Source organism: Semicossyphus pulcher, unplaced genomic scaffold (assembly GCF_022749685.1).
Source record: "Semicossyphus pulcher isolate SPU_LCO1_2020_fin unplaced genomic scaffold, fSemPul1.0.p SCAF_14, whole genome shotgun sequence".
Taxonomy (NCBI): Eukaryota; Metazoa; Chordata; class Actinopteri; order Labriformes; family Labridae; genus Semicossyphus; species Semicossyphus pulcher.
In genome coordinates, this window is record NW_027211648.1 from 5967443 (window position 1) to 5988460 (window position 21018).

The window sequence follows — 21018 nt, forward strand, 5'->3', positions numbered from 1 at the left end:
CACAATAGCAAATTAAGTAGAATAAAGCAGCTGCTATGGTACTTTCGATCATATCAGACGATCTTCATCAGAAGTTGTCACGCAAATGTTTGGTCAAATTTCTGAGCACTTTAAGACTTTGCAATGATGTGGGCTTAAAAATTTAAAGTTTGTACAACCACAATTTGTAACAGGTGAATTTTAAATGCTAATGCTGCAACTAAAAAAGGTCTTCTCGTCCATATTGTTCTTTAAAGTTACATTTTAAGATTTTCGAAATTGCCTTTCTTTACTTTTTGTGTCCACTTGGGGGCACTGCAACAAGTTGTAAATGCAACATTTACATTAGGTTAAGAGGGTTAATGTGTTAGCCAAAAGTTGCCCTCATCTGAAGTTGTTTTTGAATTTGTTGTCACCTGATGAATGCAAGTCCAATATTCACTCTTTTTTTTAGCCTTGTTTTGGTCTCCACCAAGGGAAATATCTGTCTATTTTGCTGAGTAGGTGGCGTACAGAGGATTTATCAGAGCTTTATTTGCTGAAATGACACTTGTGAGAGCGGTTAGAGTAAACCAAAACACATGAAAAACGATGAGCTGAAAGATGCTGAAATTCTCTGGACAGGAGCTATTTCTATGTGGGTTTATCACTCAAGTCTAATTAATTTGATCCATTTTAACATAAAATTACTGATTGTAGATGTTCTACATTTTTTAAATTTGAACGACACCTGCACAACCTGCTGATAATGTCCGTGAGATATGATTGAAACTCCACAACTGCTACGAAATGATGTTATTGTTCTGTCAGCTGCCGTCTCCGAGGTCAAGAATCAGCTTTGAAATTATTTTAAAAAATTAACATAAAAAAATGTCCATCTCTTCAGGAACAACTTGTTTATTTTCAGAGGTCAGCAGGAAGCTGTGATGTAACTTAATCTGCTAATTATTCCGTTTGTCCTCTGAAATTCGGGCTACTGTTGCCAAATAGCTTTTTCGGAGCAAAAGAGGCCCATCAGTGAGGCTGTTTGCAGCGTGAAAGCACAATGTGACTCATCTTTATTGCCTGCAGCACGGAGAGTTGTCCTTCTGTGATACCGCAAATTATTGACCAGAACAACACCACCTTTAGTCTTCAACGGGGGAACAAATGCTGATTTGAACATTTCTGACCAGTAGTGCAAATTTCTTTTGGCGATAACGGCCAAGGTGCTCTCCATAAACACATTCGGTGCTTCAGCGTTGATACATATCAAAATGAGCTGCTCGCTGCTCCTTATTCAGTCGCTGCAGGACACAACCCGGTTCAAAGGGAAGGGTGAAAATAAAGGCACAGAGATTTGGACTTCTCTCCCAGTCCTTCCCCTCCCTCCCACCGTCTCGAGCTGCAGCAGCTTCGAGAAGTTTCTAGAAGGCTCCGTCGGCCTTGATCACCGTCAATACTCTCCACCGCACAGGACGCAACTGTTGGCCCTGTTATCTTCAGCCTTGATGTGTCAATCCAGAGGATATCGCCGCCTCCCTTCCTCTTCCTCTCTCTCTCCAGGGACCTCTCACAGTCGCACTCAATAGAAAGCAGTGGGTAGAAACAAAAAGCAGCAGCAGCAACAGCAAAAAAAAATTCGGCTTCTCTCCTCTGTCTCTGAATTCCAACCTGATCCATTTATAGCCTTACGCGATCACACAAAGTCACAACGAACATTTGAAGCATTATTACAGACTAACGGCTACACAGGCAGCAAAGGGGGAAAGGTACTTTTATCTTTCAAACATCCTGCTCACTCTAAAACATCCTGTTTATGTCTGGAAGGCTGCCTCTCCCGATAACATCTGAGCGCAGATTTTTAGCTTCCTGCTAACTTCTGTAACTCTGCTCATGCTTTTTTTTTTTCTTCTGTCATTTGACCGGCTGCCCGCGACAGCTGCGGTTCGCCCGGTTTTATGTGGTTTGCCACAGAGCTGTGAACTGGAGCACTAACAGAGACACGGACCAAATGCTGAGGGGATAAACAGGGTCGCACAGGAGTGGAGGGTGACCTTACACCAGTAACGCAAACACCCGCTGTTCTCCCTCTAATTACATCTCTGTTTAAACACAGATTGCCTACAGTCAACAACAGTGGGATGTTTATGAAACAGCCTCAGCGCTGCCTCTGATGTGTCACCTTTGGTGCTGCTTCTGGCATGCCCAAAAATCTTTCTCAATGGTGCAAAGGCACATTTAACTGCAGATTGAATCAACTTCCAATTTAACACTTGTTTATTCAACAGACTAAACTGGATTTTGAAGCAAACTGTAGTAAAATAGAGCAAAAATACTCCTGTGATTTCATGTTTTTACGTCCAAAATGGGCACAGAACCAACAGGATTCTGGACTGAGCCGTAGTCTCGTGGTCTCATGGACTCTCCCTATTCAGGTCACTGTATTAACACATGCATCTGTGTCTCTGTAACCAACTAGTGAAATCAGGCTACTGTGAAGCAATCTATCACACTCTGGGAATTTGTCAACATCAAGTGCAGTCTGGAGGAAACGACCACTATAACAGGCATTATTTAGTGCTTTGGCAGCAGCAGGCTTCAACAACCACGCACACCAAATATGACGACAACAGACGACGACTCACACACACACACACACACACAAACACACACACGGGAGGTTTAAAAGAAAATCCTCAAAAGAGCACCCAAAAAAAGTGTGTTTCACAAAAGGAGTTCTGTGTTGATGACTTCTCTTGCAGGTGCGGCCACAACTACCACAAAGAGACGAAAGAAAAGCGCTGCTGCAGTGCATTCTGGGGATTTGAGTCTATATTTACAGCCCATGGAATGATAACGTAGTTGTTTTATTTTGTATTTACACACATTATCAGATCCTTTCACTCCTGCAGCGACGTCAAATCCAACAAGGCTACCACACTGTGTTTGTTCTCGTGGATCAATACTCCCACTCGTCCGTCTTCATGTCCAGATAGTTGAGAATGTTCTGGGCAAACTTCACCGCCTGCTTCCGTGCCACCTTGGTCGTCTCGTCGCCCTGCGGGTCCACGGCGTCCAGCGCCAGCAGCTGTTTGGTCAGCAGCTCCTCCAGCATCATGTAGCTCTTGTCGGCACGCTTTCCATCGAAGCCCAAAACCTGAGCCTGGAGGTCTGACAGGCTCCCGAGGACCAGCCACACGGCCCGGTGCGATGGGTGCTCGATGGGGCCCGGCTGGCGGCAGAGCAGGGCCTCGCGGAGGTCCAGGAAGGTGATGATGGCCTGGACCTCCACAACGGCGCGGCGGCGGGCCTCTCTGATGCACGGGTTCTTGGCCGTGTCCACCGAGTCCAGGTGAGTGAGGAGGCTCTGCAGCTCGGCTTTGGGTCTGAAGCTCATGTCCCCCATCATGCAGTGCCGCAGGACGCCCTCTCGCAGGTGGGACACGTGAGCTCGCACCGCCTCGATCTCACGGATGGAGTTATTGTGCGCCAAGTCGTACCTGAAGGAACAGACACTGAATCACTGATTTGAAAACTGCAACTCCAGAAATATCAAAGCTTCATTGACATCAAATGACATTATTGATATTTTATTTTAAAAATGAATAATGGTAAAAAGTATCAAACCATGAACAAAATTATGGTCTTTTTAAAAGGTATAACAAGTAGGATTTTTCCTTGCATTTTGTCAACAACACATTCAAACTGGGCCCCTCCCCCTGGGCTCTTCGTCATCAGAAGCTCACTCTCACTCTCTCGTGCGAGAACACGCCCACCCCACCGAGCTAACACCAACAGCATCACGGTTACTGCTGCGCTCACATGCTAACCGCCGGGTACCTTTGCGCTAGCATGCTAATTGCCGGTTTGCTTTTCCTACTCGGTTTGAAGCACCTACCTGTCCAACAAAAAGAAGGCATGGTCGCCGGTCTGAATGAGGCCCAGTTGCTAATCTGAACCACTCCCACACTCACCTATAAGCTGTGATTGGCTCAGGGAACCACAACAGCGCCCCTCCTGAAAACGGCCCGTGCAAAGCAAAACAACAGAATAGATGCAGAGGGAAGGGTCTCACAAGGGTCTGCACACACACACTCACCAACACACACACGTATAGAGGCCCAGAAGTGATGATTTATATTATATTTGTAAAAGTCTATATTTGATTTTTCAAGGAAAATCCTACTTATTATACCTTTAAATCCACTTATACGTCCTCCACTTTAAAACTTGAAGCCTACATTACCCATGATGCAACCCCATCAATTACGTTTTTTTAGCATTTTTTATGACAGCTAACGACAAGATCATATAAATACAGTATGTTGTTCATATGTGATAAGCAATAATATTGAATTATCCCTCAGCCAAGAGTACACGGATTGGAAAAGAAATTTGTAGAGGAAGGTAAGCGTGGACCACCAAAATAAAAGTCCCGTCATGTCACAATGAATCTAATCATCATCTAATATGTTTTTTATTTTTATTATTATTTTAACATATTTCATTTAAATGTGTTGCTCTTTACTGCTACTTTATCAAATAATGTGTTTTTTCCTGTGATTGAAGCCCAAAAACAAGGCAGCACAAATAAACACATGTGAATGGAGTGGTACTTGAATGAATACTTGTGTCTGCTCGTACATAATGAAGTACTCGGTAGGCGTTATTATTAGTGCTTCGCGGGTGATTGGAGTCTAATTCACTCCTGACAGTGAAGTATGATTCAAAATTCAAAATTAAAATTCAACAACAATCCACAGTCCCCCTCCCCCCTCCTCCAGTTTACCACCCAGGCTGCTGTTTCAAAGCAGAAAGCGCACTTCCTGGTGGGCACGTTGTACATCTTCTAATCCAAATATCTGCTCCAGACCTCAAACAATTAGTAAGTTGACAGGAAATTAAACAACAACTATTATGATGATGGTTTTAGTCATTTTGAAGAAACAATTCATTGACTTCTTGAATGTTTATTTGTCTCCTCTGATAGTATCTTGAATATCTCTTGTTTTGAAATGTTGCCAAGACAAGGCAGGAAGATGTCACCTTGGACTTTTTTCTATAACCAACTTTTTACAGACCAAAATAAAAAAGATAACCAGCTATTAATGAAAATGACATCATTCTTAGTCAAGGCCCTACTGTGCATGTCTACATCCTTTGCGTACCTGCGTGTGTCGTCTCCCTCCCCCTCCAGGTCCAGATGTTTCAGCAGCCCGTTTATCTCCTCCACCACCTGTTTCCTGTAATTTCTGATCGCCGCGTTCCCGGACACATCCAGAGCGTCCAGCTCCACCTGCATCTCGGTCAGGATGCGGGACAGGTGGGCGCAGCTGTCCCTCCCACTCAGCCCCATCAGCAGAGCCACCAGCTGACTGCGGGCCACGCTCACCTTCACCATCACCTGGTTGATGCGGTTCACGGCCTCGTGTGTTTCCCCCGACAGCGGCAGGGAGAGGGTCTGCTGCTGCGTGCGGCTTTCGAGGACGTCCTGTACGGCGCAGAGGCGCGTCAGCGCCCGGTAGCGTGCCTTGCGAAGCGGCACCCTCCCTTCGGTCTTGACCTGGGTGAGCCTCAGCACGATCTCCTGCAGGGCGTCCACCAGCTCATCGCTTATCTCAGCCACCCCGCCTGAACGTTGAGGCGCCACCACCCGCTCGTCCACCAGCCGTCGCGCGTCATTGCTCAGCTCCTCGATGGCCACACGTGATGGATGAGAGGCGTTCTCCTCCAGGTAGCGCAGGAGGCCTTCCACTTCCTGCGCCGCCCTCTTCCGTGCCCCCTGCAGCTCCGGTTTGCCCTCCGTGTCCACCTGGTCCACCTCCAGCAGCAGCCGCGTCAGCTCTCGCTCCAGCCGCTTGTAGTCGCGGTCGTTCTGCATGCCGCTGAAGGTGCACACCTGAGGCCCCAGAGACGCCACCTCCTTCTGCACCTCGTACAGCCGCATCATGGCGGGATGCTGCGGGTGATACGGCTGCTGCTGCTGCTCCATAGGATGCTGTTGGTGCTGCTGTGGGACACCATGGTCCATCCTCTTCCCTCCATCAAAGGGCTTCCCAAACAGGCTGGAAGAAAGAAGGCGGCATGAAAGGAAAGTCAGAACAATGAGCTACAATTCAGAGCAGGCGGGAACACAGCCTCAGCAGAGCTAGCATTGTTGTCTACCGGCCAGAATGGGTGGATTACTTGAAAAGTTTCTTTTCAGATACACACTGGTTGAATAGGACCTCCAACTAATGTCTGGATCTCTGCCAAAGCAGCTGGCAATAAGACAAACTCTGCAACCTCAGCCACACATTCAAATCTCCACCGACCCCAGAGGTATTTACAGCAACGTGCTTTGATGTAAATGCTATTAACCCTCTTCTCACATTCTACTTAATATGTTATTAATGAGCCTTTCTGTGTTTGCATTACAGGGAAACAGAAGATTTCTTACACACCCATACACACAATATGCTTGTTCTAAGTTATGACCTTTGAATGTAAACACAATGGTTGTTATGTTGGAAGACGATCGCCCACAGACACTAAAGAAGAAAAAAATCACAGACAAAAATTCAGCAGAGCTTAAAGAGTTGTATCTCCTATTTGCAGGCCATTCTGTCGTGCTTAACGTGTCAGAAATGCAGCCGGGGGGCTGAGGAGTCATTAGACATGAAAATAATCCATCTTATGTGTGAGCAATGCTGACGCTCTACGACTGTGCTGTCACTTCCCTGCTTGCTGCTGGTTTCCACAAATGTAACCAGCCTTATCTAACTGGAGCCGTCATGTGATGGGGAAAACTGAAACTCCAATTAACGACTTGTATGGACGCAGTTTGTAAAAAGGACGCTTGCTCCTAATTAGGTAGAGATTTTTTGTCAAACTGAAACAGAGTCAGGATGATTTGGGATTGTTTGAAGCGGAGACAAATATCTGACAGCAATATATCATCCAATATTTATCTTTTTACTAGGGATGCACGATATTGGATTTTTTGCCAATATCCGATACGCCGAACTTATTTAGCCGATTACCGATATTTTTTCCCCGCACACCTAATTGCAGAGATCATCAACTCTCTTCTGTATTGGAATTAGCGTACAGTATAATGGTGATACTCTTATCACATTTGTTACAGCGGTCGGGGTGACGGGTCTTGAGATGGTTCATCAAGTTTGTAGTGTTGAAAGACTTTGCCTTGGCTCCTCCTTGCATCACCGAAGCTGAGCAGTCATTGCAAACAGCAGCTTTGCTGTCTATTTCGGACACTTTGAAAGACTTCCACACCACGGACATTTTGGCTTCTAACTCTCTCATGCTGCAGGTAGACACACGTGACGTCAGGCCTTCTTCGCGCTGGGGACATTGCGCTGAGGTCGGGCATTTAATCAAGTATGCGGCAGCCCATTATTTTATCGGTTAATTATATCGGCGGACATCGGCGTGTTGGCCGTTCATTTTTAAGCCAATATCTGCCGATACCGATAACGTGCATCCCTACTTTTTACATAAAAATATTTGACAAAGATCCATTCAATTTGTTTCTAAAGAATGTGACAAAGACATACTACTACTTCACTCACAAACCAGTTTATTAGGTGCAGCTGTTAAACTTTAATTAAGGTAATTACGTGAGGGTGCAGCCACCTCTTCCCTTTCTCTTAGGCGTATGTAAAATGTCAACATGGAAGCTGTGACGCATGTTTATCCTCAGCAGGAGGCCGCTGACTCACAGCCGTGCTGATATTCAGTACAACAGCACTCCCTCTCGTGTGATATTGCTTAATAACAGCACAGAGCTCGTTCCCAAAAGAGGCTCCTCAGTTGTCACAAAGTGGTTCCATGTTACGGCGTCCAACCTCAAGCAAAAAGCTGTCCATGGTCAAGTTTGCCTCAAGTCTGTGGGAAATAAAAGCAGCAGCAGCAGCAGCAGGAATAATTTATTCCAGCATCACAAACAGAAGCAGAAGCTTCTCCGAGTGGGAGATGCACAAGACCGCAGCAACCCAAAACATTTGCAGCATAAAAAGCTATTTTATTTTTAGTCCATATCACCCAGCCCTACTTTTATAAAGTTTAAAATGTTTCCGTTTTTGTTCACACTGCTGGAAAGGAAATAATTCTACCTCACTTTAATTATTCAGTTTGAACTGGAGTGGATTATACTGAAAGTCTTTTCTGCTTCTCTCGTGTATGTAAATGCGGAGGACAAAATATTCAGACCACCTCTCATATATTTCAGTCTGATCAACAGTACTGCAAACTGAAAGCTCAATAATAACGATGTAGTTAAATTATTATGTCTCTAACAGTCAATCAAAAGAGAACATTGTGATATTTATAAACTAAGTTTACCCAATAATGTGACCGGAGAAACATGATGCTTGAAAGTTTAATAATAAACTTGTTGCTTAATGGGGGACTTATATAGACACCTTTGCCTTTGCAGTATTACAGACTGGCTGTCTGTGGCAACGACAAAATCACAAGCGGCGCCCAGTTAGTGACGCGTTTCCCATCACCCAGCAGTGGTTGGTCTGCCAGAGAGGGTAGGCGGAGCTAAGCGGCTGCTTTTCCGCTCTCTGCAAGTGTTGCGAGTAAACAGTAATCTACTATGGCTGAACAAACAAAGAAAAGATGGATGACTACAGATACAACTTAAAAAATAAGTGAAAATCCAAAGAAAAAGAAGCAAATTAAACGCTCAAATGAAGACAAACAGTCTTCTGTCTGCGAGGAAAATCAAGAGTCAGGCTACAGCCGCCAAAGGTGCCGCCAAAGAGAACGAAACTGAAATCTTCGAGATTAGCACTTTAAATCCCCCCAAAATTTCTTGCATCTCTGTACAGCAAATTCATGTTATTTATCAGCCTACAAATGTGCCAATACTGACCTGCAAAAAGCTAAAAAGAACTGATATATCAGCCCCCCATTAGCTGTAAAATCAACTTAAGAGAGTTGCAAAATCTAAAAACTTTAAAGCTGAAAATCTTGTTTCTGCTGTCCTCCTGTGATTTAAAAGTGTTTCACAGAACACAGAATTAATAACTTTATTCAACCAGAAACCGTTGAAACAGAGATCAAAGAAAATCTTATGTTACCAGGAAGTTTCAACACAAATTAAAAATATCTGTTCATAGTGTAAAGTGCGATTACAGGCGCAACAGACTTGCTCTTTAATGTCATACCAATGAAAACACATGTACTGGGTTGATTCAATTGGTTTAAAGCCACTTACCACTGATGTAATGAGCAGCACTATTACTAAATGACTCATTGTGCTATCAACAGGACGTAGCCTGTTAGATTCTGTAAATATGTCCCTACATGCTCTCAAAATGACCGACTTGTGCTTTATACTTGTGTAAAATGTACAACAGGAGTCTTTTCTTGACCTTGACCCCTTTTCTTGAGTCTGTTTTTCAGTCAAATGACAACCCAGCTAAAGACCAGACAAGGGAAGAAGAAATGCCCACATAATGAATTCATGAAGTCGTGTCGTTACGATCATGCAAGGAAATGAATGAGGTTAACCTACATTCGGTCTCGACAAGAAGAACACCCACATGGCAACCAGGCTGAGTATTGCCGTGCGCTTCTATCCGGCTCGGTGGCTGACATGTTGCCGATAGCTCTCTAATCCACATTAAAAGGATCCTGCCTGCACGTCCAGCTCTAAACACCGAGAACGGAGGAGAGAAACGCAGCCGACCAACACCCAAAATATCACTTCAGTGCATCTCCACTCTCACGCAGGAAGATTCGGTCAGATAAAGTGTGTCACAGGTGCCTCGGGCTGTGAAATGTATTCCCAATTCAACAACACTACTTAGAAAAACGCCTCCAGCAAAATGTGACTTTTTAGTCAGATAAATAACAGCGTTCTCCTCAGAGCTACAATGATTTAATTATCTTTGAAGTAAAAATGCCAAATCTTTGTTGATTCAAGCTTCTCCAATGTGAGTCAATGGACTGCTGGGCAGACGTTACAAAGCATCTGAAGACGTCACAATCTGGGAAGTTGTGAAGAGCATTTTTACGAGTTTATGACCTTTAACAGACGAAACAAATAACTGAGGTAGAAAGTAACTGTCCGATCTGGCCTGGGTTTGTTGGGAGAGACCTTTGTGTAGTTGCTGCCTGTTATTTTGCTTTTGTAGTGTTTGAATGTGATGCCTCTCTGTAGTTATTTTTTGTATCTCTGTAGTTTGTTGTGCCCTCGGTGTAGTAGTCTTGTGTTTTTTTTTATAGTTGTGTGTCATCTCTTGGTAGTCGCTAACTCACTTTGTAGTGTAGTCATTTTGCTTCTTGTTGTAGTTTTAGCCTAACTCTTTGAAGTTGTTTCTTGTGTCTCTTTGAAGCTCTGTTGTGTCTCTTAGTCGTCTCTCTTAGCAGTCGTTTTGCATCTCTTTGTAGTCGTTTTGTTTCTAGTCATAGTTGTTACTCTTTGAAGTTATTTTTTGTCCCTGAAGTTGTTTTTGTGCCTCTTTGAAGCTCTGTTGTGCCTCTTTGTAGTTTTCTCTCTAAGGAGTTGTTTTGCATCTGAAGTCGCTTTGCTTCTCGTTGTAGTTCTAACTCTTTGAAGTTGATTTTTGACCCTGAAGTGTTTTTTTGTGCCTCTTTGAAGCTGTGTTGTGTCTCTTTGCACTCTTCCCTCTTAGTAGTCTTTTTGCATCTCATAGTTGTGTATCTTTGGAGGTGTTTTGAATCTCTTTTTGCTTCTCATAGTTCTATCCTAACTCTCTGAAGTTGTTTTTTGTGCCTCTTTGAAGCTCTTTTGTGTCTCTTTGTAGTCTTCCCTCTCAGCAGTCGTTTTGCATCTCATGGTTCTTTTGGAGTCATTTTGCATGTTGTAATTGTTTCTCTTTTAAGTTTATCAGCATCCAGTTATTTTACGTCTCTTTCTAGTTGTGTTTGGCCAATTTGGCGTTGTTGTTTTTTTGCATCTCTTTCAGTTGTGTCTCTTTATAATCCTTTAGCATCACTCTGTAATAATGTTGCATCTGTTTAGCACTCTTTTTGTGTATACATCTCATTGTAGATGATTTGTACCTCTGTAGCATCTCTGTAGTTGTCTTTTGTATCTCTGTTGTGCCTTGCCTCTTTGTATTTGTGTTGCCCCATAATTCTGTCTAAGTTTAAGTAGTAATTTAGCAGTTTTGTGCCTCTTTGTAGTCGTTTTGCGTCACTTTGTGTCTCTCTGTCATCCTTCTGTGTGTCTCAGTAGACGTTTTGCAATCTTTTTGTGTCTCTGTGTAGTCATTTGTTGCATCTCTTCTGTAGTTGGATTCCCGTCTTTCTTAGCAACATTTTTGCAGGTGAACTAGAACTCTCTGGAGCTGCTGGTTCAAACATCGCACCTGAACTTCAGTACTCACTCGAGACTTGAGATTGAAGGGAGGCTGTGTGACTCCTGTTCAAAGCTTCCTGCCACAGCAGATCTATACTGACAGTCCTTACAACACTGACAACTGCAGTGCTCTATACTGAATAACATGTGAAACCAAAAGAAGCTTTAGATACAGGTTCTTTTTTCTTAAAGTGAAGCTGTTCTGGTTTAAATTAATGTACTATGTCTAATGTATTTTATTGGAATTGATAAACAAAATAAGATAAGAACTTTATTAATCCCGAAGGAAATTATAGTGCCCGATAGCTCCAGCTTGGTGGCAAGTTATACCTATCACATGTTTTAAAAGGGTCAGGAGCAATGACAGACCAAAACAAAGACGTGATCCTACTTCTAACTGAGCTCTGTGTCTTTACTGTTAATAACAGCCATTTGAAACAGATGCTGGCTTTGTTCCTGATAGGCCCTGTAATCCATCCATGATCACGATGCAAACCTTTGGTCTACGTATAAGGACCCACTTCCAGCCCTAAAACAAACTCTATAAAAAGAGATCAACAAAAGAACAGAGAGTAGGGGAAACTGCTTAAGAGGAAAGTCTCCCCATCAATGCACAGACACCCAGGCTACATCAAAGTCAACTTTTCTCTATCTACGGGCTAAAACACAGGATTAAGATAAGGAGCGGATTTGAGTTTTTGCAGCAGAACATGGCTCTGGGGAGAGGTTGCATCATGAGACAGGCTGTCATTATTAGTCAAGGTGCCTGAAAGCATGATGTGATTGTTGCATCTGAATAGCCCACAATATGTTTTGTTATTCGCAGCGTCAATGACACTTATTAGAATAGCAGGATTATGTATTAGCATCTCCCTAAAGTACTTTTATGTAAGAGGGCGAGGGGCCGGGCATTTCCAGAGTAGTGGATGAACAGCATGAGCCACAGCTCGCAAATCTGAGTATTTATTAGGATAATCTCGGCAAAATCCACTCCAGCTTGGCAAACACCTCGCGCAGCAATTTAGACTAAGAGACAAGAGAAAGGAACCGACTCTTAAAGCTAGGAAGAGGTTTGCTAGTGTAGTAGAATTTAGAGCTGCGATGATTTGATTACTCGATAGAAAGAAAATAATTCGCCAACTATTTTGATAATTTATTAATTGTTTTAGACGTTTTTTAATTTCAAGTAGATATTTATACATTAGCTTCTTAAATGTGATGACTTTGCTGCTTTTATTTTTTCATTTATGACAGCAAAATACAACATCTTGAGAATCCAGAAAGTACTGCACTTAGCACTTGTTACTTTATGGATTCATTATATTTTGTAATATATACATTAGAATTATCATATCATATCAGACAATATTATATTTTTGGTTATATTGCTGTACAATATACTAGGATCTACAATGCATTTCATCATATATTTTATATCCCATACTGCATTACAAAACTATATAATACTACCTTATGTTGTATGACCATTTTTTAAACTGTTTTAACGGATAAAAAGAGCCATCTGAAGAAGACACTTTGGCTCAAGGAAATTGTGAGCTTTTTCACTATTTGCTGACATTTGATAAACTACAGATTAATCGATGAATCGTCCAAATAATCTGCAGATGAATCAATGATGAAAATAATTGTTAGTTGCAGTATCTTTCCCTCCCATGAGTCATGCAGCTTGAAGGCTAACTGAGCCTGAGGCAACATGCAACCAGCACCCCCTTTGCTTAAATCTCTCCCCCTAACTGATCTAGCACCTTCCCCAGCTCCAGGCTGCATGCACCGGTCCTCCTGCACGAGCTTGGCGCATTATGTCACCACAGAAAATCCCGCTTTGAGTAGCTGGTTGCGCGTGTATCTCCCTTTTGAGAATATGCAGATTACCACAGCAAACCACCACACCCCCAGATCATCCTGAAACACCTTGAAGCATCTCCAGGAGCTGTCAGCTGTATCCTCTCGCACACGCACGCGCGCACACACGCGCACAAACGGCATCCTCACAAGCGTTTCTCACCTTTTCAAAACTCCGAACACATTCGCGCACATTTTTGCGGATGTCTGTTTCCATCAGCCAAAGCAGGGGCTGTTCGTGGGGCAAAGTGGCATCCAAATAGATAATTCCCAAAAACAGAGAGATTAGGATGAGGGCGATGATGCTCCGGTCAGCTTCAGCACCTAACGACTGACTGACTGAGTGACTGCGGTCGGGCTGGTGTCGCCCCTCCCACAGACCATCCGAGGGGTTTCCTACTCAGAGTATCGCTTTAAAACAACTAACTCTACAAAAATATATGATACCGAAGCTTTATTTTTTATTAAATACCCATTATAGATCAAAGAAAGCACCACCGGACCCTGTTTTCCACGTACACTACGCTGTGAATGCCATTGTCTGTGACAGTGCATTAAGCTAGCTCCCGATGATCACCTGACTCTGCCCCACCTTGGCAACATAACTCCAGTTTTTCCGTCTTAATACATTTACACAACTTCATCACGTTTATTGTTTCACTCTTACCTGCATAGCCAGCGTACAGCCATCTGAACTGTTGCGAAAAAGAGAGCACCTCCTCTGATTAAAGCTAAACATTAGCCTACCTAGCTACCTTCTAGTAGTTACTTTCCGGGCTCACGCGAATAAACTAACGCGGAGTTTCTCTCTGCTAATTTTGAGCAAATAGTACTATTAATTTGGCTTTATTCTAGAATCGTCAAACTACAAACGTGAATTTAAATTTAGAAAACGTTAAATAAATTCATACCAACGACAAAGAAAATACACGCAAGTGTTATTTTGCTGTTAATCGCCTTATCTACTTTTAACATAGTGTAAGTTTTGGTTGTCCCACATTAGGAACGCTCCATTTCATAAACCGCAGAGCCGTTTGTGACGTGTGGCAAGGGCGAGGAGACTAAATGCAGTGAGAATTACTACAGTATTTTTTTAAACTGTTATATATTATACGACATTAGTTTAATATGTTATAGTGTTTTATAAAATTTTATACCACATTACATTCTACAGAGAAACACTTTCATTTACTTTATAGGATATCCATAGTAACTAGTTACTTTATAGATTCAGATTATTAATACAAAATATAGAAACACTAATTAATTATGACAACTAGAAGGTTATTAAAATTAGCTTTACGTTTATATTCTGCAACATCAAAATCAAAAATGCATCCATGCATCAATTACAACCCATTGACATAATGTACAATTCTGAAATTTAGCATTTGTAATATTAAGAAGCTTATTTCCACTGCTGTTACTACAGAAGTTGTAGTTTTTGATAATATTATTTTTGTACTTTGTCCTAAGATTTTAAAAGCAGGACTTTAACTTGGAACATCTTATTTTTACGACTTATAGTTAAGTAAAAGAAATGGTAAAGGAAAGGTTCAAATCTTTAAATGAAACTTAATGTATTTGGTAGCATCAAATAAATACAATTCATAACTATGCATGTAAAGTATAAGTACATCAAAACTGCACTCACACAGGACTTATAAATGTCAAATTCCACCTCTCAGAAAAAGAGCTAGGCTACCGGTAAATACTTCCCAGAGAAAACCCCGCCCGACTGGCTCAATCCCGAGCTGTGCCGGTGACTTTATTGAGCCCACCCTTTCAGTGTCGGTATCATGTGACCAAACGGCTGGTCGTGCACCGAAGGACACTGAAACAAACTCCCTTGAAATGTAGCTTTGTGTAATATTAACATCGGTTTACCATGTACTGTTACTTCTGATTCATTTAGTTTAGTTACGGTTAATTAAATATGGCGTCCAAAACAGCAGCAGCAGCAGCAGCGGGCTGTTTAACACGGAGGATTTTCAGTCCTTTCACCCTCCACGCTTCTCTGCGCCCACACCGCTTATCAGCAGTGAACAGTCGGCTGTGCAGCTCCAAACAGGCAAGCCAGCAGGACAAAAAAGCAAAGGTAGGTGCACTAAACCCTTATAAACAGGATCAAACCGCTACAGATTTCCATATATGAATATTGTACTTACAGGCCGCGTAATGTCAACTCAGGCCTCACAGCTAGTTTACAATGTTGACCAGCATTATTGTGTGTATATGTTGCCATGATACTGTTGCTAATGTGGTTGCTATCCTTTAACTGTATATATTTAAATGGTGGAAGTACAGCCTAACTTGTGGTAAATAATTCAATACTGTGAAAATACTCCCCTACAAGAGCCCTTCATCAAACCCTTAATTAGGTAAAAGTATTTGGGGGTCGAGGCGTGTTATTATTATTATTACAACACTTTTGTCAGGATATGATATATTATTAGCGGTTTTTAAACATTTTCGATATGCCATATATGTATTGTGTTTATTATAAACATTTTTAAATCTGAAAATAGGTCACAGAAGAGAAAATAGTCTGACTTTTTGTCCAGTAAAACAAAGTTTTCAGTCTAATTGAAGTTCAGACAGTACTGAACTATGACAGGTACCTTAAACATTGCGAGTTGTATTTACCAGTGTTTTACAGTCGTATCTACCTCTTTTTTCGTCTCTGAGTCCTGCAACATGTTCTTTTCGTCTCTGCTCGTCTCATCCTGTAGTCTGATTAGAATTGATAAGCTGCTGTGAGTCACTCCTTATTTTAACCATGTGGCATCTCCATGTGTCTGCCTGCCTGTTCAGTTCAAGTACACTTCACTTTTTCCTGTATTGTTTTTATTTATCTGTAGAGATCTGCCTTCAGACCAGCAGCCAGCACCACACATGACTGGATCGGTCCACCGAACCCTCTTTCCAACCTGCGGCCGATCGTTTACCACGTCCCTGAGAACGAAACAGAGCTGGAGAAACGGCTGCGGCACCTGAGGCAGGAGACGGAGGACTGGAACCACGACTTCTGGACCAAGCAGAACATCACCTTCAGCAAGGTTGAAATTCTTGTTTTTTCCATCATATAAGAAAGTCTATGTAAATGTGCTGCTAAATACACTCAACCACAGAGAGGTCAGAGACCCTCAGGCAGGGTGTTTACAAAGTGGTGAGAATAAAATATCAGTTTCTTAGAAATATGTACAACAAGATAGCATTACAGAGAAACGGTAGGCCAATTAAACACATTAAAAATACAACATTCTGGCCAGCCTGACAAAGGTATGCCTGACAAAGGTTTATTTTAAACATACAGTGACATTGTTTGAGAGTTTCATACTGCCTTTTACACTTCAAGAATATAAAGAACCAAGAAAATCTAGACAATAATAATGTTAATTGAGCCTCTTTGTGGTTTAAAGACAGTTTCTGTGTCTGCTTGCAGTGGCAGTTTGATAAAAATGGAGTCACATACATATTTACCAGTGTAATGTCAGTCACTGTGAGCAGAGATGAACCCTTGCCTGGAGGAAGAATCCTCCCTAAACTTATATAAAAGAGAACTGCAGCTACCAAAAGTATATTTAAAGAAAGGCTGTTATTAATAATTAACGATTTAATCATAACCTTCTTATTAAAGTTTTCACATGAATCATTCAGTCTTTTAAGTGCAAGTAGCGGTTTCCTTGCAGCTCCGCAGAGCCTGAGGTTATGTCTTAAAATGTAGATCTTAAAATAGCAAAATATTTTAAATTTACATTAAAAAAACAAACATACAAACTACAAATCGTCTAATGTGAGAAGCTGGAACCAGTGTGTAAAGAATAATGTAATGATATACAAGTGTTGCTGTTTAATATTTTCTGTTTATTGAATAATTGGTTAATTGTTTGTTTAAGCAGTTTTAGAGAGAAGCAGCAAGCGTTTTTTTGCACATGTTCGGGCTGCTGGACAACACAGTTACTGTCAAACCTCCTATTAAACCAGCTGAACTGCAGCAAATCTTCTGAATCAGCAAACGTTCCCCCCCCAGCTGACTTGCCTCTGCTGGCTCCAGAGCTTCTGACCTCTGACCTCTGACCTCCCAGCAGGGGCAGAGCTTCCATATGTGGATTCATGTCCCATCGTCATCATTATTGATCTGAAGTTGTTTCAGTAAATGTCACAGGATGTTTCTGTTATCAACATGCTGAAAGCTCTTACTCTCACCAGCAGAGGGCGGCATCACACTATAAAACCTTGTTTTCAGGTTTAAAGAATGAACAGTAAATAACATGCAATTTCTTTGTGTTTATTCCCTTTTACATTAACACACAACTCTGTTATATAGACCTTTACTATCTTATGTGATCCAATACCAAAGATACTTTTAATACACATATAATATTTCAGTTTTTTCCATTAGAAGTGTGTGTTAATGAGGTCACAGTGGGTTATAAATATTCATACACACATACCGACACGCATAGATTTATTGATTCTCCTCTTTGCTCAGTGACTTATGATCAAAAGCTCATTGGGATTTTAACGATATATAACAGCCAACATATTCTAGAAATGCAGTTTTATTTTGAAAATACTCAAGGCATGTTGCTTTGTTTGTCTGTATTAGATGTTAGTTGTTGTGCTAACTGTTAGCTTTATGTTGAAATGTATGTTGTGTTCTATAGAAAGAAAAAACAACATATTTTTCATGCTCTCTGCAGGAAAAAGAAGCGTTCATCATTTCACACCTGAACACCAAAGGCTTGACTGCGCGTGATGAGCAAGGTGAGGTCATGCAGCTTCTCTACATACTGAATATTAAAGTGTTGCTGTCTTTTTCACAGGTTAAGACTCTTGCGCATCAAACTCCTGTGCACCGGCTTTACATCAACAAAAGAAGATTAAATTCTCGCCGGCTTTTTTGTCCGTCAGATCACGTCAGAAATGAAGCCAGCTTAAGTGACTTAAACCTGAAAATCCAAAAAACATTTTATGTAACTGGAGAATTAAGAAGAAATGTTAATGAGAATATAATGCTTTCTGCTGCGTCTCCTCTCTCCCCTCAGGACGACGGCGGACCCTCGGCAGTGAAGAAATGGCCGTGTTTTACAAAAGCTTCCTCGACACCAACAGAACACGACATGCAAATTATAACAAGTGAGTTGTTTTGCAGCTGGATGTCTCCCACGGTGCTGATGGGTGGGTGGGTGCTTGGGTACACGTCCCTGCACTGGAGCTGTGGGCTTTAACCGACACTGTTATACACACTGTACTTTGCATAGAAAGAAAAACAAACATTGCAGGGGTTTTGAAAAGCTTTCTATAAATTAGCATTGCAAAGTGGCTGACTGGTTTCTAGGTTAGTGAATCCTCCAGAAGTGTTCTTCCCACACGCATCACCTCTGCAACTGCGTCTATTTGTTTTTTTTCCTGTGAGTGGGATATAAACTCCAACTCTAGATTGCACCACTGTGTCCTTGTTATTCATGTTATTGTACTGAAAGTATTCAGTATTCAAACATTTCCCGCTTTCTTCCCTCAGGTATTACTGCTTTCTTGGTGCAGTCTATTCGTAATCTTTTTACAAATGATCTTCCTGCACAACAAACCTTTTATTGCATTGTGCTCTGCAGTGAAATATCAGTGTATCTGCATTTATTCCCTCTCTGTGCAGGTTTGTTCATGGTTACAGTTAGTAGCTGCAGCAGCATCATAGCTGATAGGATCATTAGTTAAAATACTGTAAAATGGTTATGTTTGGGGGAAAAAATCACAGAATAATAAGTATAATATATAAGAATTATTTATTTGGATACCATGTGTTAAAGTGGTAATCTCGAAGGTCTCAGTTTTGTTCTCTTTGGCGGCACCTGTGGTGCTAAACGGTAATTACGGGAGCACACTTCCCAGATATCAGACAGTGTTGCATGTGTGACGTCCACGGTTGGCTCCAGTTGTAACTCTTGATTTTCCTCGCTGACGGTCGCTTTCCTATTTAGACTGTTTGCTTCATCTGAGCGTTGAGTTTGTTTATTTTTCTTTGGATTTTCACTTCTTTTTGAAGTTGTATCTGTAGTCATCCATCTTTTCTTTGTTTGTTCAGCCATAGTAGATTACTGTTTACTCACAACATGTGCAGAGAGCGGAAAAGCAGCCGCTTAGCTCCGCCTACCCTCTCTGGCAGACCAACCACTGCTGGGTGATGGAAAACGCGTCACTAACTGGGCGCTGCTTGTGATTTTTTTCAGCGAAAGCCACAACAGACACCCGGTCTGTAATACTGTAAATGCAAAGGCTTTCATTAGTGGGCCATAGGCTCAATCACCATTGTGTTACCTCATTCGGTGATAGATAGTTTAGCTGCTACGCTCATGTAGTTTTGCGTCTGGATGGAAGAACAACTAACAAACCTTTATCAGAGAACCGGAGCCTGAGCTTAAATGTTATCACAATGACCTTGATTGAGAAGATGGCGACAGCATAAAGAGATCAAGATCAAAGTCACTTGAGACCTTTTCAAGGATCTGGTCAAAAGAAATGCAAGGATACTCTGCACCAGTGATAAATAATTCATGGGTTTCCTGTTAAGACAGGTGAAAAGGGAGTTATGTAGGTGGATGGGAAGAAATGAAAGCGTGAAGAAGAGTTTGCTGCTTGAGAGTCAAAAGGTCCAGGTTTACTACAGCAGGTAAAAACAGGAACAGAACACTACTGCTGGTTCTGAGTGTGGATTTAATTTGTAAAAAGAAGGACCCAAATCTATATAAAGTAAATCTAAAAAATCAAAACAATGCTGTTTTTACACTTGATGTGACATGAGGTAGTTAGCCAGTGAGGTGCCAAGCTTGTGGAGGGTGGATTTGGTGACCATTGGACAGAAACAGGCTAGCTTTTTCCCTCTGTTTCCAGTCTTTGTGCTAAGCTAGGCTAACCAACTGCTGGGGCTCCATATTTAGTGCACAAACATGAAAGTGGTATAAATTATCTTTTATTTTTCATTTTGGTGGAGTGTAAAGTCACTGGATTTAAGGCGAACAAACATTCCTCTAATTATCGTCTTTCTTCCTCCTTGTCTTATCCAGTGAGTGGTACAGACGTAACTTCACCATCACCCTGCTCATGGCTCGAGTCGCCCTAAACAACATGTGGAGGACTGTTACTGATAGACACAGCAGCAAGAAGAACAGCACTCCTACTACCTGATTAAATGATATATTCACCCAACCTCCTGCCTCTGTTCTCAGTGCATTGTTGTGTTCCTCTGTTATTTACATGTGTGCAATACATACATATATCACTGGAGATTTGTCTCTTTTCTGTCTGTATCACTTTTTTCCTGGTTGATTCAATCAGATCCTACAGTATTCTGAATGTCCTTCAGTACTGTAACACCACGTGGTTCAAGTGTCTGTCCACTGTGTTGAAGTCTAAACTGCTCCACCAATTGAAAATGTGCTCAAAAATGTTTAGACAATCACTTGAGAAACTTGAAGAATTAGCCTGTAACAAAACAAACATTGTGTCCGACCCAAACCACGCTCTGAACAGTCAGTATGAACTAACACCATCAAACTGAAGATACAGGATCCCAGGTTTTAATAAGGTTAGACTGAAGCACTCTTTTGTCACTCTATCCTGAAATTAAACGTCGATTTGAATCCCAGATCAAATGTATGTTAAAGGGCCCTGAACACTGTCTTCTGTGTTATGAATTGTTTTGTCAGATGTATGTTTTTTTTGTGCCCTTTACTTTTATGTTGCAACTGGAGCTGCTGTGATGCAAGAAACATGTCAGACTTGGTCTGACATTAAAGTATTTATCTATCATCTATCTAGATCCCCCTCAGGATATATATTTTCACTGCTTCACT

At 41.7% G+C, this 21018-nt stretch overlaps 2 protein-coding genes across 2 annotated transcripts; one reads left to right on the plus strand and one right to left on the minus strand.

Moving 5' to 3' along the window:
- Window positions 1-479: 479 nt before the first annotated feature.
- bag5 (BCL2 associated athanogene 5) lies at window positions 480-13464 on the minus strand. Its single transcript, XM_069661910.1, has 3 exons — window positions 13326-13464; window positions 5130-6026; window positions 480-3461 (listed from the first exon to the last, which is right to left on the minus strand). The coding sequence occupies exons 1-3, from the start codon at window positions 13355-13357 to the stop codon at window positions 2921-2923; spliced, it is 1470 nt and encodes a 489-aa protein (XP_069518011.1). The 5' UTR covers window positions 13358-13464; the 3' UTR covers window positions 480-2920.
- Window positions 13465-14988: 1524 nt separating this feature from the next.
- Window positions 14989-20520, plus strand: coa8 (cytochrome c oxidase assembly factor 8). Its single transcript, XM_069662246.1, has 5 exons — window positions 14989-15260; window positions 16024-16221; window positions 17869-17932; window positions 18214-18304; window positions 20230-20520. Exons 1-5 carry the CDS (start codon window positions 15099-15101, stop codon window positions 20348-20350), a joined length of 636 nt encoding a protein of 211 aa, XP_069518347.1. The 5' UTR covers window positions 14989-15098; the 3' UTR covers window positions 20351-20520.
- Window positions 20521-21018: the final 498 nt, after the last annotated feature.

Excerpts from the sequence above, each read along its gene's own strand:
- coa8 (XM_069662246.1), top strand. The coding sequence starts at position 15,099 with ATGGCGTCCAAAACAGCAGCAGCAGCAGCAGCGGGCTGTTTAACACGG. Across the intron at positions 15,261-16,023 it reads AGCAGGACAAAAAAGCAAAG|AGATCTGCCTTCAGACCAGC; the intron begins GTAGGTGCACTA and ends ATTTATCTGTAG. Across the intron at positions 16,222-17,868 it reads AGAACATCACCTTCAGCAAG|GAAAAAGAAGCGTTCATCAT; the intron begins GTTGAAATTCTT and ends TGCTCTCTGCAG.
- bag5 (XM_069661910.1), bottom strand. The coding sequence starts at position 13,357 with ATGTGCGCGAATGTGTTCGGAGTTTTGAAAAG. Across the intron at positions 6,027-13,325 it reads GTGTTCGGAGTTTTGAAAAG|CCTGTTTGGGAAGCCCTTTG; the intron begins GTGAGAAACGCT and ends TCTTTCTTCCAG. Across the intron at positions 3,462-5,129 it reads GAGGGAGACGACACACGCAG|GTACGACTTGGCGCACAATA; the intron begins GTACGCAAAGGA and ends CTGTTCCTTCAG.